Consider the following 27,131-nt stretch of genomic DNA (forward strand, 5'->3'; position numbering starts at 1 on the left):
AGTGGCTTCAACATCAATAAATAATCTTTAGCAAAATGTTTCAGATGATTTTTGAGTGGTTCCTGGATATCCTTAGCAGCTCTAAACTCATTTAAGTCTTAATAATAACACTTCCCTATACAACATATAAGACATGTTGATCTCTAATCAATTGACTAAGAAAATTTTAAAGTAACATACCAATTGCTATAGATCGCAAATAAAGTTTCTCAGCATTTTCATACTGATTCATGTCATAATTATATAAAGAAGCCAGATGTCCCACTGAAAGGGCTACTTCATAATCTTCTTGACCAAGAAGTTGCTCTTTAATCTGAATTGCTTTGATGTGCATTTCTTCCGCTTCCTGAAAAACAATTAAGGTGTATTAACTATTAGATTATACTTTTTCTTATGTCAACAATTCTTACCCCATGAGTAAGATTCTTCTAAATGCCAAAGACGTCTTATGGATGGCATAAGGTAATCTGATCAGAGAACACACTATATTCTTCCAAAAGTTGCCTACAGGAAGCCTTACTGGTTTGAGGAAGCTGTGCACATAAGCTGACGAAAGTAAAAGTGTCCTATACCAAAATGACAAAAGAAAACCTGTCCTTGTAATAAAAAACTGTTAGAAGAAATTAACATCAAAATATTCTAAAATGAAAATTTCTTCTTTCAGTTAATACACTCTAAAATTTAACTGAACCTTGTTAAGAAACTCTACACTATAGTATGTTATTTTACATAGAAGTACACTTTATTTTTTGGAGTCTTGACAATTTTTATTCCAACAAACCAAATTCAGGTTAATTGAGGAATGTGTAAACTGATTTTTAGATAAAAATGAATGCCTTAAGCAGCAACTCTCATCCCTTCCTTATTGTGACCCTGTAATGGACAATAAGAATCTATGACCGAAAATTCTAAAAGGAACTAAATTCAGTAAATTTTTATCACTACAATTAATAACACTTGCAATATCTTATATTTCTTGCATACCTATTATGTGGCAGGCATTCTGCTAAGTGCTGTACTTAAACTACTAGCTAAGAGCTATGTTTTAAGTCTAACTATAATAACTGTTTTAGCCTTTATGGTTTGATATATTTATTTTTCTAGGGTCTGTATTTTTGAATTTTATTTATATTTTGACTGTCTTTTTAAAAAATTTATTTTTATTTATTTATGAATTTTGGCTGCGCTGGGCCTTCGTTGCTGCGCGCGGGCTTTCTCTAGTTGAGGTGAGAGGGGGCTACTCTTCATTGCAGTGTGCGGGCTTCTCATTGCAGTGGCCGCTCCTGTTGCGGAGCATGGGCTCTAGGCGCGCAGGCTTCCGTAGTTGTGGCTCACGGGCTTAGCTGCTCCGTGGCATGTGGGATTTTCCCAGACCAGGGCTCGAACCCGCGTCCCCTGCATTGGCAGGTGGATTCTTAACCACTGCACCACCAGGGAAGCCCCTGTCGTTTTATACTAGCCATTTTCTCAATTCTTATGTGAAATAATGTAGGAGTATAATAAATGTATGCCTTATTATTTAAGATTACTAAAGAAGCATTATTTAAGATTTACTTATTATTTAAGATTATACTTTATTACCTAAGATTATTTAGAGAGAGAAAAATATAGTAAAATGTGCTTCTAACCTTAAATTTTCTCATTGACTGATAAAGTCTTCCAAGGTTTCCATAGTGTTTTGCAGTCTGTACATTAAATTCCCCAAAAGCTTTTTTAGCTAGCTGGAGTGAAGACAGGTGCAAATCATGAGCTTCTTGAAGCAACCTCTGTTCAGTTTCTTTATTATGACAGTCAATTGCAATCTCCTCTAAAATAAGTGCTGAATAAGAAGGCAATAAAATTAGTGCATTTCCAAACCATGTATCAAAGCTAATCAGAACATAAAATTTAAAACTAAATTTTACAGATGTTAGTTGTATATACGCTTATGGTTTAGAACCATAAACCATATCCCATGCCACAGAACTGGTAAAGATGAAAGTATTCCATTTTAATGAAAAAATACACTTTTGGTCATTCTATTTTGCACAGTATAATGAATTTCAAATTTAAGAAAAACAATGGTATACAACAAATTATTTTGTAGAATTACTCTCTATTTTACCAGACCTGTTATGCTTTGCTGATGTGGATTTGTTGTTTAAGCAAATACAAGGAAGACAAGAATAAAGAGGCAAATTTTTTTAAGTTGTGAAAAAAGTTGTCAAGGAGTACCTAAGCACTGCTGAAAATTTTGAAACCACACTTCGTAAATTATATAACCTTTAACCAAATACAACTAAAAGAACTGGTTTCCTCCTAACTCACTTGACCAATCAAACCAGTCAAGAAGATAATTTAACTTCAAAGTCCCATTCAAGACCCTCAAATTCCATTTAAAGTCTTAAAAACACATATTCTTTTACCAGGCAATTTTATTTCTAGGAAAATTGTCCATGTGCACAAAAGTAAAAAGAGATTTAGTTCACTGTAGCATTTTTAAAGAACAAAAGGTTAAAAAACAATTTAAAGGTCCAGTAAGACAGGTGAGGTTAAGAACATTAGAAAAAAAGATATACACCTACAGGTACTGAAATGGGAAAATGTTGATAATATATTAATTGAACAAAGCAGATTATAGAACTAAAAAAAATTATTCACTCATTTCAGCATTTGAAGAAAGAAAAGTTTAAAAGAATATTCACCAAAATGTTGATTCTGGATCGATGATATTTCAGGTAACTTAATTTTTTCTCTTTTCTATTTTTTGACATTAATTGTGTATTACTTGCATGACTTTAAAAATGCAAACCTAGAGGGGAGGTAAAACCCAGTTCCAGAATTAAGGTAAAAGTTATCCAACATGCATGGAATTACCACATGGGTGACCCAATCATGTTGGCAAAATGAAAGCTTTGGTAGTGATTTGCAGAAGAGTTAATAAGAAAAGAAGAAAGTGGTATGTGGTAAGAGCCTTACAACATTAAGGGTAACCTGATATGAAACTGAGTTTCAGAGGCTTGCATGATAAAACTGAGGGTATGAGAAAAACCCATCTTCAGTTTCCTACCCTTGTCACTGCACAGTAATAATTTGTGATTCTTCCATCCTCTCCTCAAAAGAAAGGACTGACTGAATGAATGAGTGAAAGGAAAGAGAGGAAGGAAGGTAGGAAAAGGTAAAGAAAGAGGCAAAAGAAATGTATTCTGGCCTATTAACAATGTTATATGAGAGATGTGAACAACCTTTCATTATGAACCACTGTAAATTCTTAGAGTTGTAGGCAAATACTTTAGATCAGTGAATTGGCTATTTTAGTAATATGCAGTCTAATCCTGAGGAAATAAACAAATACCCCTATTTTATACCATATACCATCGATTTTAAAGTTATCAGAGAGTAGACATCTATTATAATTGACAGCGAAAGAAATCTTAAAGAAAAACATACATACATGTGTGTGTGTATATATATATATATATATATATATATGAGACTAGATTACAAAGGGTACCTTTCACCCTCTTTGAAGAAGCCAAAAGAAGATGATCTTCAGGTAGGATGTGGGTAATGATACCAATAGCTCTTTCGGCATGAAATCTGCAATACAGATAGATATACTATGGCATTTCTTTTAAGTTACAAATAATTTAAGCATTTAAAAAAATCACAATTTATAATACTGAATTTCTAAAACTATCTGTGGAAAAGGACCAGTTTTTTTTTTGTATTAAAGTTCCAATCTTTTGTAGACTGAACTTTTAAACAGCCAGTGGATTCCCATCTCCCTCAGAATCAACTGTGAAGTTGCTATCACAGCCTATAAGGCTCAATATAATATGATCTTTCACTGGGCTACCTCTCTGACCTCATCTCCTCCCATTCTCAGAAACAATCCCCTCTTTTCCTTCCAGGTGCACAGGAACTGCAGTTGTCTGAACACGTAAAGCACGTGCTCACCTATGACTCTTGCACTCGCTTTACTGTCTCTCTGTAATGGCTTTCCCCTGAATATCCACATGGCTCACCCACACTGAAGTTTTTCCAGACCAGCCCATACAAAAGACCCTAAAAAATCTACCATCACTCTTTAAACTCTTAGCTTACTTTATTCTCCTTCATAGCATGTATTCTCACCTGACATGTTTGGTTATTTGTTCATGGCCCATCTCGTCAAACAGAAAGCAAGCTGTTTGTCTATTTTATCTGCCAGATAATCTCAAACAACTCCACGCCTTCTATTCCCAGCTTCCAGGTAATCATTAGTTTTCTCAGATCTGTCTTCCAGTTCACTGTCTCTTTAGTTGTGTCTAATCTGCTATTTAACTTGTCTACTGAGTTTTAATGTCAATGACTATTTTCCAATTCCAGCTATTATAATGTTTTTTATTATAAAAGTGCTTATTAAGACAATTCATACCAACACAATTCACCCATTTAAAGTGTACAATTGAAGGTTTTTAATATATTACAGAGTTATGTACCCATCACAATTAATTTCAGAATATTTTCATCACCTCAGAAAGAAACCTTGTGTCCTTTAGGAGTCATTTCGTTTTCCTCCAACTCCACCAGCCCTAGGCAACCACCAACTTACTTTCTGTTTCTACTTGTTTGCCTGTATCTAGATAGTCCATATAAATGAAATTATACAATATGTGGTCCTTTGTAACTGGCTGCTTTCACTTAGCACAATGTTTTAAAGGTTCATTCATGCTGTAGGATGTATCAGTTGTTTTATTTTTTTAATTGAAATATAGTTGATTTACAATGTTGTGTTAGTTTCAGGTGTATGGCCAAGTGATTCAGTTATACATACATATATATTTTTTTTTCAGATTCCTTTTCCCTTATAGGTTATTACAAAATACTGAGTATAGTTCCCTCAGTTGTTTTATTTTTAAATCTGCCTTTTTCCCTTCATTTTCCCGCCAAAACATTACTGATTCCTTCTTTTATATCAGCGCCAGCACATTTTTTTCTGTAAAGGGCCATATAGTAAATATCTCAGATTATGCGGCTACACTCTGTCCCAACTACTCAACTCTGCTGTTACAGCATAAAAGCAACCATAGACGATACATGAGTGCATGAGCACTGCTATGTTCCAATAAACCTTTATTTTGCCTTCAGGCCATAGTTTGCCAACCCGTTTTATATCTTTAAACATTTAAGAAACCTTACTTTATAGTATCAGCCATAAAGTTCTGTTAACTGTTATTTTTAGTGTTCTAATCTTGATCATTATGTCTGCTGACTCACCCATGGGGGAAATGTTCCCTTATTTAAATATTTTTTATGATGAGTTCATCTCAGGTACAGCTAGATCTATGGGAAGTCTGTATGGCTTGGACGGAAGGTTAATTATTTCCAAGAGTTTTGCATTTTCTCCTGAAAAGCATCCCAGGAGAACTAGCAGTCCCAAAGTGCTTCTTAATGTTTTCCTCAGTTTGGGGGTTCCTGCATGCATGATGCCCAAACACAACGTAGACATCTATAAATTATAAATTCCCCTGTGAGGTTCCTTTTTTTTTTTCAACTGAGGGCCCAACTTAAGTTGGACAAATTTCCATGTCACCTCTCTTGCCAGTGGGCAGTTTTTTCCCCTAGTCTACTCTTTCTCCGAGGGTGTAGCCTTGATCTTGGCTTCATGTGAGGGTTTCACTTCTAAGCCACAGCTTCCTATGGGCTAAATGCCTTGTCTCTTAAACCCAGGACTGCTGTTCAACCAAGGTTACAGAAACTTTTAAGCCTTCTAAGCCTTTCCACCCCAGAACACTCATACTGTAGTTCATGCCTACCCTTTTTGGATTTTAGTCCATTACTGGCCCTTGGGGATTTCTTCTCTATCTTACAAGCTCCGTTATGTATTTAAAAAGATGATTGTTACATTATTCAGTATTTCTGCATGTTATGAGCAAGTTTTTAGGTTAAGTCTGTCATTTAACCAGACACTACTGTATTAGTCAAAGAAAAATTACTGAAGGAGACACTTAAAAAATAAGTCATATTCTATATGGAGATCTATGTCTCAACGTTAAACCACATAAGATCTAAACAAATGGCTTATAAATTGATATGATTTTAAATGACTTCAAGAACATTTTAGGTATCTTGTTCAAGTTCCAGGAGGACAAATTTAATCCATAAGATACACTGAAAAGTATTGCATTAGGAAAAAACAAAACAAAATATAGCAACAGTAGTTAATCCCTCACTGAAAAGGAAAGTGGAACTTACAGTGCATTGTCAAATTTCCCAGAGCTATACTGGTGAACATATGAAGAATAAGCCAAGTCTTCATGAGCTGTTGCTACATGGATATTTTTGCCACCAAACACCGACTGCCGAATGTCAAGGGCTGCCTGAAAGAGTCATGAGAATAACTGGTAATACTGTGAATCCTTAAAAGACACTACCCAGTTAAATTAAGCATCCTAGTAATTTAAATATAGATTCTATATACTCAATCCCATCAGTTTTGAAAAAAGTCCTGCTGTATTTAAATCACAACAGAACATAAAATTCACCTACAGCCTGATTTTCTAAAGAGTTAAGTTTGACTTAAAAGGCAATGGCTTAATAATAAAATCACTCACATGTCTTAGGAATTACATTAGTGTTTTTCTCTATGTCCTCTTCGGAAGTAAACTATAAAATCAAGGATACCTTGTCCAGAGTGATGGCATAACACATCATTTTCCTGAGACTGACTGAGATAAGGCCTAAAATAATTGCTATCAAGCCTCCTTGCTACTACAAAGGCAGCTATAATGATATGAGCTAAATCAACAACAAAGACAAGCCATCATCTCGGTAAATGAAAAATGGAAAACTACTCTTAACTACTGACCCACAACACCCGAACTTTTTTCCTGGATGATACTAATTCCTAAAACATTAAGTTTTAAGCCTTCTAGGTATTATTTAGTAAAATAATGGAGTACCATATATGAGGAAGGGCTCAGAAAGAGTTATTTTTAGACAGTGGTTTGTACATCACAAATTACAGGTCAGCAAGTCAATTTAGGTTGAAAGAAAAAAAGTATAACTATTAACATACCTGATAAATTGCAACAGACTGACAGATGTTATCTACATTGAGTAAGTAGAACCCATAATCTAGCAGTGTATCAGAATATTTTGGGTGTTTGGATCCAAAATGATCCCTATAAAAAGATACAAAACTATTAGGATATAAAGTAGAAAGAAACAATTTGAAATGGTATTTTTAATAACAATCACCTACCGTGCCAAATACACTGCATGCTTAATTAACTGTTCTGCCTTCTTAAATTCACGTTTTACAACACAAGCCTAAAGATAAAGTGAAAAATTGTTAAATAACTCTGAAACAGTTAATTAGTGTGTTGAAACAAGTATGGCTTATGTTGATATAGTCAAACTATAATGGTTGAAAAAAGCATCTTCAAACATAAATAGAATGATTCTATTTGTAATTTATTTCCTTCCAAGTATTTGAAAACTCCATTATAAACAGATCTGTACATATCCTGGGAAATTACAAAACTTAAAATTTTGATAGTCATGCCCAGAACAAACCTGTTATAACAAAGTTACCTTAAAAAGCTGGTACATTCCCATCCTTACATATTATTAAAACAGAGGCGGGGAGGGTTCACCGTATTATTTTCTAAGGTACTTATTTATATCCCCGTTCTACAGTGGCTTACAACTATTTTGTAGTTTTCCATCTAATAACTTTTAAATGCACAGAATTCCAAGTATTCCTATTACTTCTTAAAATATTTTGATTCATGAGACAGCCAGTCGTCTTTAACTGTAAATATTATTTACATACAGAAATGTAAATCTTGCATATATATTAAGCTGTCTTTATATTAAATGTATATTCAATGTTTTAAATTAATTAAAAACATATTAATGTCTCTTCTAGCTCTAATAATAACCTGAATATTTATGCTGTTTACTTGCTCTAAAATGACTTATTTCATAAATTTCACAGAAATCTTAAAACTCTTCTAAATCTATAATTTTAGAATAATTCTTCTAATTGAAATTTCCATAAGTAAAACCAACCAAAATGGAATATTCAAAACTGAAAAACCTCTGGGTAGAAAGAGTATGTCTGAAAAGTACATCAATGCTTCAAAGCCTCAGTGTACCAAAGCAGCAATTTTTAAATATTACTAAATGGCTTCAAAGACTTAATGCATTTTTTTTTACAGAGTAAGAAGAAACTAGAGTAAAAATCAAATAAGTATTGCCTACCAAGTCAAGAAAAAAAAGCTATCACACTGTGACACTGCCAATACTGTGACTAAAAGATTTAATACCAGGCTATTTTTTAGGAGAAAAGTGACGAAAGCCCATACAACCATGACATAAGGAATTCAGGTTGCTGTAAAGGTTTAAGAAAGAAGCCGGACCTCTAAAACTGAGCAGAGAAACTTAGAAAATAGACTTTGTTATGCATGAGTATGCAATACCTGATTTGTTAAATAGTAGGTTAATTTACACAAATTTAAAGCTTACTAATCCTATAATCCATTTAATAATTTCAACTTTATATTCACCTTAGAAGCTTGTCTTAAAACATCCACCACGACTTTGACTGGTAAGCCTGTTGTGATTTCTTTCATTGCCTCAATGCACCATTTGTATGCCTAAAAAATATTTACAGAAGAGCAAAACCTGTGATATATCAAATTGACAATATTTAATGAAGTGATTATGAATTTTTCCTGCAGCTTACAAGTACTTGAATAAGAACACATATAAAATATTTACACTTAAAATTTTCTCTCAGAGGCTGAGTCTTCTTGAAAGTGTACGTTTGTTACATTTTTCTTGGGATATGTGACACATATTCAGGAAATCAGAGGCATGTTCTTTGTGGCCCAGAAACCTTTGCACATACCGTTCCCTCTGCCTTAAAATACATTCCCCTCCGCCCTCCGACCCCTTAAACCACTTAAGTTGTCCTTCAGGTTTCAGCCCTAGGCTAGGTTTCCTGTACTTTCCTTCCCCTACTGTAACACTTAGTATTTTGTATCTTAATTGCTTGTTTAGTTGAGTGCTTACTTTGTGCCAATAATTGTTCTAAGCACTTTATGTGCACTAACACACACATTTAATTGACACAACACCCCTTTGAGATATGTACTATTATTATAGGAAAATGAGGTGCAGAGAGGTTAAGTACTAGGCAATGTGCTGGCACATAGGTATCTACTGGGGAGCACAACAGAAAATGTCCTTCGTCTCCTAGTGCTTAGTGGGGAAAGAAAGCAAAATAAATTACTTTATAGATAGAAAGAACTGCTTCAAAGAAACAAAATAATATTATGAAGGGATCACAAAAAATGTGGGGAAAACAAATTGAAAATATTAGAAAGTAAACATTTGTTTTCCTCTGTAAGCTTCCATCTCTTCCATTCCACCTAAAAGATGTAGCTATTCAGAAGCAATTTTGATACAAAAAGGAAATATATGAGATTTAGGCCAAAAAATCTGATTTGTTTGTAAAATACTAAATAAGCTGATTTTGTTCCAGAATAAGAAGGTAAAATCTGTGGTAAGTTGTAAGTAATACTGCTTTTAAATATTTACTGCCCCTCTTCGGGGAAAGATAAAGTTCCCTTCCACATTAAAGACGAGAATGGTTATGTGAGTTCCTTTAGCCAAAATATTAATTAAAATATAAGCAGAGGTGAAACATGGCATTTCTGGGAGAAAGCTCTAAGAACCAGTAATCCCTTCCCCATAATGCTTCTGCCTCTGCTCAAGGCTGGTAATGTTCTAGATACAGGCTGTTCCACAATGCAGGGTTTTGATCAAAGTATAGATGGGATGTTAAGCAGAGCCACAGAGATCCCAAGATGGGATGTAGCATGAGCAAGATATAAACTTTTATTATTCCAAGTCAGTGCTGTTTGGAGGTTGATACTACCTTAGCAAAACCTAGCCTACATGGACTAATAACAGAATATGGTGATAATTCATCAAACTATTGATATATCCTCAAGATTTGTGTACTTTTCTTTCTGTAGATACAACGACAAATTTATAAACTATCAAGATTATCCAAGAAACATCTATAGACTTAAATATTCCTCATGAATGTGCGAGTTGCAAAGATCATGAATAAGACACAGTACGACACCCCAATTCAAATGTTCAGAAAGAAAATAACCGTCAATTAAATAGTAACTGCCTAGTAAAGAAAGTGGAAACTGGTGGGACTTCCCTGGTGGTCCAGTGGGTAAGACTCTGCCCTCCCAATGCAGGAGCCCTGGGTTCGATCCCTGGATGGGGAACTAGATCCCACATGAGGCAACTATGAGCCCGCATGCCGCAACTAAACACGCCGCAGCGAGGATCCTGAGTGCCGCAATGAAGACCCAGTGCAGCCAAAATAAGTAAATAAATAAAAATAAATATTAAAAAAAGAAAGAAAGAAAATGGAAACTGGTGAATAAAAAGTACTTTTCTTCCACTGAATACATCGGTGAGTCTGGACATATTAAGGTGGGTCTGGAGCTGAGTACATGAGTAAAAAAATGGCAAGACATGACTCACTTTACAGAACAGAAAGAAGGATGCAGGGCAGTATGAAAAACGAGGATGAAAAGAAACAATGAAAGGGGAAACGGAGATGGCCAAGATGAGGAGGACATATGTAGAGAGATAAAAAGATGGTGGGGCACCTGAAGAATTTTTTTTTTCTTTTGGGTGTACCATGCGGCTTGTGGGATCTTAGCTCCTCAATCAGGGACTGAACCCGGGGCCCCGGCAATGAAAGCACTGAGTCCTAACCACTGGACCGCCAGGCAATTCCTAGAAGAACTTTTAAGGCAGACATTTCTAATACTTGAACTGTTGCTGCTTACTTCATTCTCATTTCTAGTAAAGGCTATCCACACAAAGGCCCTCTGTGAATGGGGTTCTTTGTTTTTGGTGTGTGGAAATCATAGAAAGGGGCCAAATTCTATATCTGGGTCAATAAGCTATGGAATACTCTGCATAAAAGGGGCGGCAAAATAATCCATCGACAGAACGAGTTCAGCAGACACAGGAATTCAGCATCAAAAATAACCGAAGAACTTACATAAACCTCCTGAGAAAATGAAGGCACACTGATAAGGATTTTAGATTTTAACACATACACTTAATGACTTAAAAAAGTTTCCCCCCAACTTTACTGACATATAACTGACAAATAAAAATTGTATATATTTAAGGTGTTCATGATGACTTGATAGACATATACACTGTGAAATGATTATCACAATCTAATTAACACATCCATCACCTCACACTGTTACCTTTTTTGTGTGTGATGAGCACACTTAAGATCTACTCTTAGCAAATTTCAAATACACAATACAGTATTAACTATAGTCACCACACTGTACGTTAGATCCTCAGAACTTACTCATCTTATAATGAATTGTTAAGCTTTCAAAAATAGTTAATGTAAACAATGAGGCATGCCTGTTAGAACGGCAAAAATCTAAAACACTGACAACACCAAATGCTAGCAAGGATATGGAGCAACAGGAGCTCTCATTCATCACTGGTGGGATGTACACCGGTACAGACAGTTTGGCAGCTCCTTAAAAAACGTATACTCTCACCATACGATTCAACAAATGCATTCCCTGATGATACCTCTTAGATATTAAAAGCAGGATGATCCTAGCACTGGGATTGTAAACATCACTTCACAATTATTCTAGAATTCTCCAGTTTCACTTCTAATGGTGACTTTCTTTTAAATATGGAACATACACGTATTTATATTACAGGGTAAAAATTGAGATAGGGATAATTTTAAAATATGAAAGCTAAATGACAGCTATCTGACAGCATAAAGTAATTATGATATTCTTCCATAAATAAAGGAGTTAAGCTTACACAGCTCACTTCTCAACTATGTATTCATTAGCTCCAAAGCCTTAATTTAACAGTATAAAGCCAAGAATGAGGCTATCTTTCTCATAATGAAGAGACAGAAGCAAAACAATGCAATAAAGTATAAATAAAATCTAGGTTCCCACTGAAATGAATGCCTTCAAGTTATGAGAATTCACCCAGAGCTACACATCCAATTAAAAAGCACCTATTAAAGGTTCATTTAACAGAGCATGCCCTCAAAATAATTTATGCAGAGATACATTTGGTCAAATTAAAAACAAAAACAGGCTCTAAACTGTATAAGTATGTTTAAAATCCATCTCACAGAATAATCCTTTTGCCTAATTTAAAATATTCCATTACAAATGTATATTGCTCTAAGTAAACCTAATATGTCAAAATGAGATCTATTAAAACAAATATGACATTATATGATGTATCTTTTGTTTTATAGATACTTACTGGTCACAGTGAAACGTTCTTCAAAACACTCACCTCATCATAGTGACTTTTTGCAAATAGGAGTGCACACAGTTCTCCATAGAGTGCAGCTCTGTTTGCTTGCTGGCCATGTTTTGAGAGTTTATCCATGTATGTCTGAGCTAACTTAAATGTTTCTTCACCCAAATGATATTTGCAATTTCCATTTCGCACATGAAGCAATCTGCAGAAGCACAAATAACATTACTCTATTTCTGATAGCTATTTCCAGCATGGGAGAACTGATAACCTCTTACTGATCACTATGTAGCACCCAAATGAGTTAAGGTCGCGAGACAGAAGAAATGAGGCAGCACTGGAAAACAACCATCCGGCTGAAGCTGGGACCAACTAATGCACAGAAAAAAGTATATGCTCGTTCCAGAAAGCTACCTATGGTTATCTCATCCAACTTTGATTCCTTATCTTCTCTAAGTATTTTGTGTATTTGTGACTTACCATGTGCTACATCTATCACTTAATTCTTTGTGTTCCAAATCCCAAAGTAATGCAGTTTCATTATAAAAAATTTCGAAAACAATGAAGACAATAAAAATCAACATGAAATTCTATTACCTACCATTACTTTTCATTCTTTTTTTTAGTATATTCGTGCAACCCTTGGTCAGTTACCACTCATTTTATGTTGCTTCATAAAAGTTGTTTTTACTTATCTTTCCAGTAAGATAAGTTCACTGAAAATAGTGGTACTGCCAGTTCTTTCTTTTATAACCTTTATCCTCTATGGTGGAAAAATACAGAATTCTTTAAACAAAGTATCTGTAAAACCATGCTATCTAGTTGTTGTTGGTTTTTTAAAAAATATTTATTTATTTAGGCTGCACTGGGTCTTAGTTGTGGCACGTAGGATCTTTAGTTGCGGCATGCGGACTCTTAGTTGCGTCATGTGAACTCATAGTTACAGCATGGATGTGGGATCTAGTTCCCTAACCAGGGATCGAACCCGGACACCCCGAACTGGAAGTGCAGAATGTTACCCACTGGACCACCAGGGAAGTCCCAAAACCATGCTACCTAGTGATATGTAAGAGTAGTAAAATGCTTTAGGTCAGAATGAGGTCAAGATAGCAACAGACTATACATCTGTACAGACCATACAAGACAGGAGAACAGAGTGAGGACTGGACATATATTTATGTATCTATTATAATGTTGGCTAAAACATTATGTCCATATATCATGCTAAACATTATGTCCATATACCATGACAATTTTCTGAAAATGCTCAGCCCTGAGATGGAACAAAATATAAATGTAATTTAAAAGAAAACCAAGTATTAAAAAAAGAAAACCAAGTATGAAGAGGTTAGGAAGCATTCTTCAGGAGTATTAAATAAAACCCAGATACTTAAAATCTAATTTTTGTATCTATTCCAAAAATATTAACAGATCAATGATCCAAGATGAGAAACATTCTTAACAATCTTCTGATGTCTATCATTCCGTTGTACAGTGAGAAAAAAGAGAGTACTTTTAATTTCCTTTTTTAAAAATTGAAGTCCAGCTGATTTACAATGTTGTGTTAATTACTGCTATACAGCAAAGTGACTCTGTTATACATATATACATATATATATATATATATATATATATATATATATACACACATTCTTTTTCATACCCTTTTCCATTATGGTTTAATCACAGGATACTGAATATAGTTCCCTGTGCTATACAGTAAGACCTGTTGTTTATCCATTCTATATATACCAGTTTGCATCTGCTAATCACAAACTCCCAATCCATCCCTCTCCCGCTCCCCTCCCCCCTTGGCAGCCACCAGTCTATTCTAAAAGAGAGTAATTTTAAATTATCAGTACTATTCAATAAGGTGGCAAATATTACACAACGCCACTGTGTATCCTCCCAACACTCACAATACAGTTACCTGCTTTTAGAAAAGACTAAAGCCCTCAAATAAAATAATACAGTATTGAAGTTAATAAAAAGTTCTGGGGACTTCCCTGGTGGCCCAGTGATTAAGAATCAGACTTCCAATGCAGGGGACGTGGGCTCGATCCGTGGTTGGGGAACTAAGACCCCACATGCCACAGGGCAACTAAGCCCGCACGCCACAACTACTGAGCCTGAGCACTCTGGAGCCCGAGTACCACAACCAGAGAGCCTGCACACCACAACTACTGAGCCCACACGTCACAACCAGAGAAGCCCGCACACCGCAATGAAGACCCAGTGTGGCCAGAAACAATCTGAATGGAGTATCTTTCATATTACAAAATTTCAACTTAAAGAAGAAATAAATATAATTATCAGGCAACTCTAGAACAGTGAGTTGATTAGATTTATATTTTAAAGCAGAAATATAAAAGTAGAAAAAATATGTTTTGTATACAGGCAACTTTTCATGCTAAAGTAAGTATACTCATACAGAATAAAGAGACAATATCACTTGACAGTCAAATTGCTGATCTAATGACCAAGCAGTCTGCAATGATCCCTGTCACTATGAAAAAAAAGTGAAATTTAGTAAAATATTATAGTAAAAAGAAATATATACTTCAGATGATAAAGTTTTCAGAGACTCTCATAGTCAAGTATTGACTGAACACCTATATGTGCCAGTCATTTCTATTTCTCTAGGTGCAAGGGATATAGTGGTAAACAGGAGAGAAAGAATCCATGACCATAAGAAGCTTCATTCTAATAACGGAGGCACTATACAATGGGGGAAAGACAGCCTCTTCAATAAATGGTGTTGAGAAAACTGGACAGCTACATGCAAAAGAATCAAACTGGACTACTTGCTTATATCATAAAAAATAAGTTCAAAATGGATTAAAGGCTTAAGTGTTAAGTCTTGAAACCATAAAACTTCTAGAAGAAAACATAGGTAGTAAGCTCTCTGACATCAGTCTTAGTAATTTTTTTTTTTGAATATATCTCCTCAGGCAAGGGAAACAAAATCAAAAGTAAACAAATGGGACCACATCAAACTACAAAGCTTTTGCACAGCAAGGAAAACTATCAAAAACCCAAAAAGGCCACCTACTGAATGGGAGAGGATACTTGCAAACAATATATCTGGTAAGGGGTTAATATCCAAAATATACAAAGAACCCATAAAACTCAACATCAACAAAACAAACAACCCCATTAAAAAATGGGCAAAGATCCTGGGTATTTACCCAAAGAAAACAAAAACACTAATTAGAAAAGATATACGCACCCCTATGCTCATTGCAGCATTATTTACAACAGCCAAATTACGGAAGCTACCTAAGTGCCCATCAACAGATAATGGATAAAGAAGATGTGATATATATACACGATGGAATATTAGCCATAAAAAAGAATGAAACCTTGCCATCTATGACAACATGGATGGAACCAGAGGGTATTATGCCAAGTGAAATAAGTCAGACAGAGAAAGACAAATACTGTATGACTTCACTTATAGGTAGAATCTAAAAAACAAAACAAATGAACATAACAAAACAGAAACAGAGTTACAGACAAAGAGAATGAACAGGTGGTTACCAGAGGGGAAGCGGGTAGGGAAAGAAATAGGTGAGGGAGATTAAGAGGTACAAACTTCCAGCTGCAAAATAAATGAGTCACAGGTATGAAATGTGCAGCATGGGAAATACAGTCAATAACTGTAATATCTTTGTATGGTGACACATTGTAACTAGACTTATCTGGTGATCATTTGAGTTGTATAGAAATATCGAATCACTATGTTGTGTAACAGGAACCAACACAGTGCTGTAGGTCAATTATACATCAAAAACAAACTCATTGAAAAAGAGATTTGTGATTAACAAAGGTAAGAGGTGGGGGGAGGGGGAATCGGATGAAGGCAGACAAAAAGTACAAACTTCCAGTTATAAGATAAATAAGTACTAGGGATATAATTTATAACATGATAAATTAACACTACTGTATGTTATACATGAAAGTTGTTAAGAGTAACTCTTAAGAATTTTCCTCACAAGGAAAAAAATTTTTTCTATTTCTTTAATTTTATATCTATATGAGATGATAGATGCTCACTAAACTTGTGATAATCATTTCACAATGTATCTAAGTCAAATCATTTTGTTGTACACCTTAAACTTACACAGTGCTATATGTCAATTATATCTCAATAAAGCTGGAAGAAAATAAAAGCTTCATTCTAGTGGGGAAAAGTGTATTAGGCAGACACACACCAATTAAGTAAGACAAAGATAAATGCTACGAAGATGATAAAAACGGGGTGATATGATCAAAGCCTTCTTAAAGGAAGGGCTTAGGGAAGATAGGGAAGAATTCTCTTGCAGAGGTAACATTTGAGTTGACACTTAATGATGAAGAGGCAATCATGGGGGAAGCATGTTCCAAAAAGAAGTAATAACGAGTGCAAAGGCCCTGAGAAAGGGAAAAAAGTTCTGGCATAATCAAAGAACAGTAAGAAGGCCAATGTGTCTGGAGTATTTTGAACAACAGAGTATGTAAAGAGAGATGAGAAAGTAGAGAAAAGAAAGATTTTTATAGGGTCTTACTGGCCATGGTAAGTCATTTTGGTTGCAAAAGTGAGATTACTTGATTTATGCTGTAGAACAACGCTATCTAATAGAACTTCCTGAAATGTTCTATACCTGCTCTGCTCAATTTGGTAGCCACAAGCAGCTACTGAGTATCTGAAATCTGCCTAGTGTGACTGAGGACTGACTTTAAATTTTTAACGTTAATTAATTTTTTTTTAATTTTTAAAATTTATTTATTTTTGGTTGCATTGTGCCTTCGTTGCTGTGTGCGGGCTTTCTTCAATTGTGGCAAGCGGGGTCTACTCTTTGTTGTGGTGCACGGGCTTCTCATTGCAGTGGCTTCTCTTGTTGTGGAGCACGGGCTCTAGGTGCGTGGGCTTCAGTAGCTGTGGCACATGGGCTCAGTAGTTGTGGCACTGTGGCACATGGGCTCAGTAGTTGTGGCACATGGGCTTAGTTTCTCTGTGGCATGTGGGATCTTCCCGGACCAGGGCTCAAACCGGTGTCCCCTGCATTGGCAGCATATTGTTAACCACTGCGCCACCAGGGAAGTCCCATAATGTTAATTTAAATAGTCACATATGGTTAATGGCTACCATACTGAACAGTGCAACTCTACAAAGATTGCTCTGGTTGCAGTGTGGAGAATGGATTATAGTAAAGCCAAGAGCGGAAGCAAGGCAACCAGGACAGAAGATATTACAACAGCCTAGAAAAAAAACCCTTGAGAAAAAAAGGATTGGTATAAGAAATACAGATTTGATAGTTATCCAAATGGCTGAATGAGAAAAAAGTTAAATTTAGAAAATGAAAAGAACAGTGCTCACCAATTATTTCTACAATACTAAGAACTGCATTTCCAGCAAACTTCACTATAGGTATTCTGCCTAAAAATTAGTTTCTGGAAATTATTTAGTAATTGGTGGGGGTAGCAGACTACATATTTTATGCCAGAAAAGCACAGCTTGATATTTTCTCCAGTCTCCACTGATGATCTATTGAAACAAAAGGGCAAATTTAACATATGGAGACTCTTCAGGGTCTGTGTGTCCATCTGGGCTGACAATGAGCAGGATGCAGGATCCAAAAAACTTTTGGTCCAACTGAGGATCTAATTTTGCCTCAACGTTCAGCCTAATAAAAAGGCAGGTTCTCAAGGCTCTCCAAATGTGGTACTACCATGTAAGCATAGTATTTTATTTTAATAGTTTTTAAAGACAGATTTTATTTTCTAGAGCAGTTTTAGATTCACAGCAAAACTGAGAAGATACAGAGATTTCCCATATGCCTCTAGCCCCATAGTATTTTATCTTTATGACAATGTAAAATCATAGCTACTTGATCAATAGCTATTAGCAAAATCAATTACTATGGGACCTCCCTGGTGGTGCAGTGGTTAAGAATCCACCTGCCAATGCAGGGGACATGGGTTCGATCCCTGGTCCGGGAAGATCCCACATGCCGTGGAGCAACTAAGCCTATGTGCCAAAGCTACTGAGCCTGCGATCTAGAGTCCACGAGCTACAACTATTGAAGCCCGTCGCCTAGAGCCCGTGCTCCGCAACAGAAGCCACCTGAATGAGGTGCCTGCGCACTGCAACAAAGAGTAGCCCACGCTCGCCACAACTAGAGAAAGCCCGTGCACAGGAACAAAGACCCAATGCAGCCAAAAATAAATAAATAAGCAAATTTTAAAAATAAATTTAAAAAAGCAATTACTATTTAATTAGTTAAGTTATTCATTGTTTGAAGTGGAAAATATACAAATCTAGAGGTCACTAGTTTATAAATATATTTACTATAAGATTGAGCAAGATGACTAGTTAGATCCTCATTGGATAGACATGACAAAAATAAAATCTTAAAAGTAAACTCAAAGGAAAAAATTTCTCTCCTGCTTATGCAAGCATATTTTTCTATGAACTACTTAAGAATTTTAGAAAATAAATGATAAACTGAAAGGGGAGGGTTGGGTAATTAAAAAAAAAGACTGGTGGGCTTTTAAAAAAATTGTAGTGAAATATATAACATGAAATTTGTCATATTAACCATTTTTAAATGTACAGCTTGGTGGTATTAATTATATTTACCACGTTTACAACCATCACCACCATGCATTTCCATAACTTTTCATCACCCCAAACACACACTATAATATACAATAGCTTCCCATTCTCTCCTTACACCCCCCAGCTCCTGGTAACCTTTAATCTATTTCTCGTTTCTATCAATTTGTCTATTCTAGGTATTTAAGTAAAATCATACAGTATTTGTCTTTATATAACTGTCTTATTTCACTTAGAATATTACTTTCAAAATTCACCTATGTTGTAGCAGCCATCAAAACTGGTGGAATAATATTCCACTGTATATACGGTTGACCCTTGAACAACGTGGTGGGGGGAGGTTAGGGACACTGACCCTCCAGGGCAATAAAAAAAAATCCACATATAACTTTACAGCCAGCCCTTTGTATCTCTGGATTCAACCAAGAGTAGACCGTGTAGTACTGTAGTATGTATGTACTGGATAAAAAAAATCCGTGTATTAAGTGGACACTTGCTGTTCAAACCCACGTTGTTTAAGGGTTCTTTTGTTGATGGATACTTGGGTCATTTCCACCTTTTGGCTAATGTGAAATATTCTGCAATGAACTCTAACACACAGGTATCTGTTTGTGTCCCAGTTTTCAATTCTTTGCGATATATATACTTAGGACTGAAACGGCTGGGTCATATGGTAATTTTTTTTGCTCAGCTTTTTAAGGAACCACCAAACTATTCCATAGCAGCTGCTCCATTTTACATTCCCGTTAGCAATGCATGAGGATTCCAATTTCTCCATTCTTATTAATATTTATTTTGTTTCTTCCTTCCCTCCCTTCCTTCTTTGCTCTCCCTCCCTCCCTCTCTCTTGTTCCTCCTTCCTTCCTTCCCTCCCCCCCTTTCGTTTTCTTTTCTTTTCTTTCTTACATTACAGCCAGATTGGCAGATGTGAAGTTGTATTTCATTGTTTTTGATTTGCATTTCCTTAATGACAAATGATGCTTATTGGCCATTTACATATCTTCTTTGGAGAAATGTCTATTCAAATCCCTTACCCATTTTTTAATTGGGTTGATTGTTGTTGAATTGTAGTACTTGAAATATTCTGAATACTAGACCCTTATTTGATATATGATTTATAAATATTTCTCCTATTCCATAGGCTGTCTTTCCACTTTCTTGATAATGTCCTCTGATGTACAAAAGTTTTTAATATTGGCAAATTCCAATTCACCTGTGAACAGAGATAGTTTTACTTCTTTCTTTCCAACACGGATGCATTTTATTTTATTTTTGTCTAATTGTTTTGGCTAGAACTTTCAGGACAAAGATGAATGGTAGTAGTGAAAGCAGGCATCCTTGTCATGTGCTTGATCTCAGGGAGGAAGATTTGAATATAATGTTAGCTGTGGGTTTTTCATAAATGCCTTTTATCATATTAAGGAAGGTTCCTCTATTCCTAGTTTTCTGAATGTTTCTATCATGAAAAAGTGCTGGATTTTGTCAAATGTCTTTTGTGTCAATTGAGATAATCATGGTTTTCACCCTTCATTCTACTAATGTGGTGTATACTGCATTAATTTTCTTAGGTTGAATCACCTCTGCGTTCCTGGGATAAATCCCACTTAGTAATGGTGCATAATCCTTCTATATTCTATTGCATCCGATTTGCTAGTATTTTGTTGAGACTTTCTGCATTTATATTGATAGAAGATATTAGTCTGTAATTTTCTTTTCTTTTTTCTTCTCATGTCTTTTTTCTGGTTTTGATATAGGTTAATGCTGGCCTCATAGAGTAAGTTAGGAAGTGTTCCTTCCTCTTGATTTTTTTTAAGACTTTGGGAAGAACTGGTGTTAATTCTTTTATTTTTTAAAAATATTTATTTATTTATTTGGCTGCATCGGGTCTTAGTTGCAGCACGCACAATCTTCATCATGGTGGCGGATCTTTCGTCGCGGCAAAAGGGCTCTTCGTTGCAGCGCACTGGCTTCTCTCTAGCTGTGCTCAGGCTTAGTTGCCCCACAGCACGTGGGATCTTAGTTCCTTGACCAGGGATCGAACCCGCGTCCCCTGCATTGGAAGGCAGATTCTTAACCAATGGACCACCAGGGAAGTCCTTATCTTCTTTTAATGTTTGGTACAATTCACTACTGAAGTCTTCTGGTCTTGGACTTTTCTTTTTTGGAAGGTTTTTGATTACTGATTCAATCTCTTTGTTATAGGCTTGTTCAGAATTTTAATTTTTTTCTTGGGTCAGTTTAGGTAACTTGTGTATTTCTAAGAAATACCTGTCTGGTGTGGTTTTAATTTTAAGTGGGGAAGCAAAGCACTGTGAGATGTAGCAGATACTGCTGGCTCTCTAACCAAGTCATCTTTCCCATCTCATGCTTGTTGGCAGAACCCTGATTTTGTTAGACACTGACCCCTTTCTCATAGGATTCATAAGTAAATCATGATTAGTTTAAGCCAATACTAACATGGTGATCCCATTCAGATTGCCACTGATTGATTCAGAGGTCAACAAATGACCTAGCTCTGGTTAATGAGACTCAAGGGTACGTCAGCTAGGTGGTTTCTGAGAAAGGCTCCTTTGTCATTTAGAGATAAAATATGGTCTTTCTTCTGCTGGACAATGTGGAATCTGCATGTGATACCTCAAACCACAGCAGCAGTCTTACAATCACTGGGGACAGAGGAGCCAGAAGATGGAAAAAAAACCTAGTTCCCTGATAACCTCTATGAATTCTGAATTAACCCATCCTGGAGGTACTCGACTTTGTATTGATTATCTTTTTAATCAAATTCTTTGTATTTTTAGGGTGCTGTGTTTATGTAGAGGGCTACTATCTTATTTGCTATACATGGGTTTATGACCTTTTTGTGGATTGTACATTATCAATATCCTTTTTTATCAACTAATGGTTTTTATCCTGAATTCTGCTTTTATTGTTAATATTATTGTCTAGGGGTATTTTCTTTTAACAATATATAGCTGGGTTTCATTTTTCATTTTTTATTTATTTTATTATTATTATTTTTTAAGAATTGTTTTAATTTTTGGCTACATAAGGTCTTAGCTGTGGGATCTGCCTTGCAGCATGTGGGATCTTTCATTTGCAGTGCATGGGCTCCAGAGCATGTGGGCTCTGTAGTTTGCAGCACACGGGCTCTCTAGTTGAGGAATGTGGGCTTAACTGCCCTGTGGCATGTGGGATCTTAGTTCCCCGACCAGGGATAGAACCCACGTCCCCTGAATTGGAAGGCAGATTCTTAACCACTGGACCACCAGGGAAGTCCCCGGGTTTCATTTTTTAACCTTCTTGGCAGTCGCTGTTTCTAGATAGGGGAATTGAGCCCATTTACATGGTCATAGTTGTATTTGGCTTTAATTGTTTCACATTTTTCTGTTATCATACTTAGTTATTTCCTCTATTCTCTTTGCTTATCTATCTACCTTGGACAAGTTTCCAATCATTCTTACCCCTATTCCCACTATTCTAATTTGGAATGTCTATCGTATTTTTCCATTAGTCAATTTATTATATACCCCTCCCTAGCACTGACAATGTTTGAACATTAAATGATAGGCATTCATATTCCCCTTACCAAGATGAGACCTTTATAATACTTTCTCATACTACTACATTTTCCCGAATGTTTATTTTTAAAATAGGCTATTATATAATATATGCCCAACAGCAAGCAACCTGAACACAATAACATGAGCCTCAATTTTCCATCCAAAAAAGGTTTTTTGCTAACTTGAATACATCAAGTTTTAGGGATATATATGGTAACATTTTGAAATTTATAATATTTAAATCATCTTTATGTTGTTATAAATACATATTTAAAATCTAAACTAAATTTTCAAAAATTCTCCTTCTTGTAATTTATGAAATGTTACCCAAACTATTCACATGCATCTTAAAACATTTATCTTCATCATCACCAAACTACTTCTGAGTCATCTAACAGTTTTTCAGAGTAAAACATTTTCACTTGCTTGAAAATCAGCACTTTTGCGTCTGGTATCATGTCCCTAGAAATGTTATCCAAAGGTACCAGCAACCATTTGCAAAGCATTAAGACAGTTGGGCTTTCCCATTCCACCTAAGATAAGTAGACACCCATAACCTCCACAACCAAACCACTTAATGCATCACATTTCAAAGTAATATTCAAGAAGCCAGTTAATAAAGATATCTAACACAACTATAAGGTTATGACCCCTAGAATAATTCTAAATTTTGTGTTAAATTATGTTAAATTCCATTACTTCTGTAAAAAGAAAATTCTGCCAGGTGACCTCTATGAGCTTCCTGGTATTGGCACTGGCTGAGTTTCAGGCTAACATTTCTTTCCCAAACAGTACTTTGTTGTTCAAAACAAGAGACTTGAAAGAACATCACATAACATGAGGGATTTTGTAAGGCAACTCTTTTTTCAATTTTCAGGTGGAAAAAACACAAACAAACCTATCTTACATTTATTTAATAGTATGTGGTAACTGAGAATTTCTGTCTTGTTATTTCTAAAATTTCCCTTTCATTTCCAGTTTGAAAAAAAATCCTTACATAAGACATATTACAAATTCACCATTTGTTCTTCATTCTTTCCACTCCATAATGTCTAACTATATATTACAATATTCACTGCTTACCACTGTTTCTACACCATCTTCCCCTGTCGTGAGATTTGTTACTATTGAACTTTTATTTGGTCAGAGATATTCCTTGACTATTTTCCTCAGATAAAGTACCTGGAGGTATATTTGGTATCTACAAATTTGAAAAATTTGAATTTTATCCTAAAAGTTTGTGAAGTGTAGTATTTTCTCAGTAATTGAGATACTGCTCTTCTCTCTTAGCTTCTAACTCCTATTTATCCTTGGATTTCAAGAAATTCACCTGCTTCGGGTTCAAGGTTCTTTTTCAATCTAGATTCAAGTCTTTTCCCTCCAGTTCAGGAAGTTCCATTTTTCACTTAAAATCCCCAAAATACACCAAAATAATAATTGTGGTTATTTCTAGGCAGCAGGGTTACAGATAATATTTATTTTCTTCTTCATAGTTTTCTGTATGTTTTCAATTTGTTTGGCAATAGACACGCACATGAGCAGAACAAACAAAGCTATTAAATAGAAAGCAAGTAAAGTAAACAAAACTAGGCAGAGTCTTCAAGGAATAAAACAAAGACTGAGAAATGGTACCAGGTTTAACAAGAAGAGTCTCTGACATTTGCTCTATACTGCTTCCATGCCAACCCCAGATTAGAAAATGGTTTTGTGCTATTAAAGTTAAAAACACACTGTTACATTAGGCTCAAAGCTCCTGGGATTGGCTAAAGGATTTCACTAGTATCTGTTCTCCAAAATAATCCTCTCCCAAATCAGTTAAAAGCTAAGTAAGAATAATTTAACTTTTTTTCAAAAAATACTACTATAATAATAAAAATTATCTTAACGGCTGTAATGGCCAAGAATTTAGCAAGCAAAGCCGTGTAGAAGCAAATTTTATTTTGAAATTTAAAATTCTTAAGAACAAGATGTCTAGGTATACAGGCAGTAAGCTGGTATAAATAGCTTTGTTTCTTGGCACAGGTATTTTCCTATTCACATGTGCTTGTTCTGAAAACAGCCCGAGCACTCACAGTATTTACAGTTACCTGTCCAACATTCCCCTCTCCTCCTTCCTTAACGTAGACCCATGAGTTCATTTGGGGCAGCAAAATGCACAGTTAAAAATGTTTTGCTCTCCAGACCACCTTATACTGGTTGGAGGATGTGCAGAATGTGTCCCAGTTTCCCAGTTTCAAAGAGAGGTAATAAGTAAAGAAGATAAGGCTAGGCCTCTGGGAAAGCTATTTTTTCTGACTGAAAAAAAAAAAAAGGAAAAGGAAGCAGACTCAGCGGGCATGAGCCCTTTGCCCTTCTCCTTGCCCGTAGCATTTGCAAACATAATGACGTGAGCTACATGCTAAAGATGACAAGATAGGAAAAAGAAGAGGAGCCCTGGTCCTTTGAGAAAACTAAATCTTTTGGTTATATTAATACAAAATTTATATAAGAGCCTTAAAATCAGACAGATAGGAGAAATGTTAGTTATCTGGATGGAATAAATCTTCTGACTGTGTGCATAAAAAGCAAGCACTTACAAGAAAATGTTTCACCTTTTGGTCAAAAGACTGCTTGCAGTGAAAGAGCAATCTACAATGAAATCATAGAAAATGGGTTTTCTGTTCTAAATTAACAGTTCATACACAAAGAAACACTTAGCTAGCCCCTAAAATCCCTATGAGATAGTCTAGTCTTCTACTCCTAGGATAGGTAGAAGTGGGGAGGAAAGATGACACAGATTATCAGTACTACAAATTACAGGCCCAATACCAATCCTTTTATAGTTTCTGCACACAAGTGCTACTATAATTTATCATAAATATCTGTGGGAAATTATCCTAAACTCCTAAAATATTATTTATAATTAAGTTTGCACATTATAAAATTAACTTCAGGATTTGAATGTTTGTCTAACACAGGTAAGCCCTGTATAAAACGGGGTAATAGCCTCAAAAGATTGAGCAGAGAGAGCTTTAGTCAATGGTAGCATAAATCAACAATGGTTTTATATAGAAGAACCTGTATTCTAGCTCTGAAGAGGTGCAGATTTAATTAACTCACCTCTAAGGTACAAAAAAAATATGACCCCTTATTCAAAAAAAATAGAAGACTATCAATTCAGTAAACTGACCAGACTCTAGCTAACTTAGGACAAAGAATTATTTTGTTATTTTTTAAACTTTATTTTGATTTCCCTTTAGTTTCATATAAAAATTATTTTTAAGAAATGTCAAATCAAATGGGGGGGACAGAGAGAAAACCTGCATGAAAATGGCTAAAACTACATATACAAAAATAATAAAGACAGTAAAATCAAAGAGTTGCTTCTGGATTTGCTTGCCTTTCATTTAAGTACATCTGTTAAAAAATGTATTTTAAAGAAAGGTTAGGGGAACTTCCCTGGCTGTCCAGTGGTTAACGACTTCACCTTCCAATGCAGGGGTGTGGGTTCAATCCCTGGTCAGGGAGCTAAGACCCCAGGTGACTCGCAGCCAAAAATCCAAAACATAAAACAGAAGCAATACTGTAACAAATTCAATAAAGACTTTAAAAAAAAAAAGGTCCACATCAAAAAAAAAGAAAGGTTAGGGACTCTACGCTCCCAATGCAGGGGGCCCAGGTTCAATCCCTGGTCAGGGAACTAGATCCCACATGCCGCAACTAAAAACAAAAGATCCCACATGCCACAACTAAAGATCCCGCACACCTCAACGAAGATCTCGCAAGCAGCAACGAAGATTCCCGCGTGCCGCAACTAAGACCCCGTGCAGCCAAATAAATAATAAATGAAGATTTTTTTTAAAAAAGGTTATTTAGAAGTAAAATATTAATCAGGTTATGTCCAATTCCAGAAATGCAAACGGAGCACAGTAAAAACAAAACAAAACAAAACAAAACACACACACACACACACACACACACAACCCAAGGGACTTCCCGCATGGCACAGTGGTCAAGAATCTGCCTGCCAATGCAGGGGACAATTGTTTGATCCCTGGTCCAGGAAGATCCCACATGCCACGGAGCAACTAAACCCGTGTGCCACAACTGAGCTCGCACGCCACAACTACTGAAGCCTGTGCTCCACAACAAGAGAAGCTGCCGCAAGGAGAAGCCCACACACCACAACGAAGAGTAGCCCCTGCTCACTGCACTAGAGAAAGCCTGCATGCAGCAACAAAGACCCAACACAGCCTAAAATAAATAAATAATTTTTTTAAAAAAAGCCACTAATACCATTACAGCATGTAATTAAAGGACTGTTCCAACTTACCTCACACAACATTCTACTGCACGAAACCAGTGAAGCATCTCATCATGTAGAGTACACAACTGAAGGCAAGACAGGAAAACTTTCTCAGCATCACTGTACCAGCCTGCATCTGAAAGAAAGCCACCTAAGGGACAAGAAAAACCAAAAACTTTAGATAATTTAATAAATCACCTGAAAGCTAAAATGACATGCTTACAATGATTATTACCTAAAATGAAAAAAACCTCTGTTTAGTCTGAAACAAAGATACTAATTGTGAAATTAAAAAAAAAAAAAGGAACTCAAACCAGGGAAATTAGATCAAAGTTGAGACCCTGAATAA

At 35.6% G+C, this 27,131-nt stretch overlaps 1 protein-coding gene across 1 annotated transcript in view; it reads right to left on the bottom strand.

Annotated features, from left to right (window-relative positions):
• APPBP2 (amyloid beta precursor protein binding protein 2) overlaps positions 1–27,131 on the bottom strand; it is a 66,129-nt gene that overhangs the window by 2,668 nt on the left and 36,330 nt on the right. Inside the window, exons 4-12 of the mRNA XM_065897293.1 lie at positions 26,810–26,933; positions 12,376–12,544; positions 8,538–8,627; positions 7,229–7,296; positions 7,043–7,148; positions 6,220–6,344; positions 3,494–3,579; positions 1,629–1,819; positions 181–346 (exon numbers count right to left, since the gene is read on the bottom strand). Of these exons, the coding sequence (XP_065753365.1) occupies positions 181–346; positions 1,629–1,819; positions 3,494–3,579; positions 6,220–6,344; positions 7,043–7,148; positions 7,229–7,296; positions 8,538–8,627; positions 12,376–12,544; positions 26,810–26,933 (1,125 nt within the window). The remainder of the gene's footprint in view (positions 1–180; positions 347–1,628; positions 1,820–3,493; positions 3,580–6,219; positions 6,345–7,042; positions 7,149–7,228; positions 7,297–8,537; positions 8,628–12,375; positions 12,545–26,809; positions 26,934–27,131) is intronic.

This window comes from Phocoena phocoena, chromosome 19, assembly GCF_963924675.1.
Source record: "Phocoena phocoena chromosome 19, mPhoPho1.1, whole genome shotgun sequence".
NCBI classification, from domain to species: Eukaryota; Metazoa; Chordata; class Mammalia; order Artiodactyla; family Phocoenidae; genus Phocoena; species Phocoena phocoena.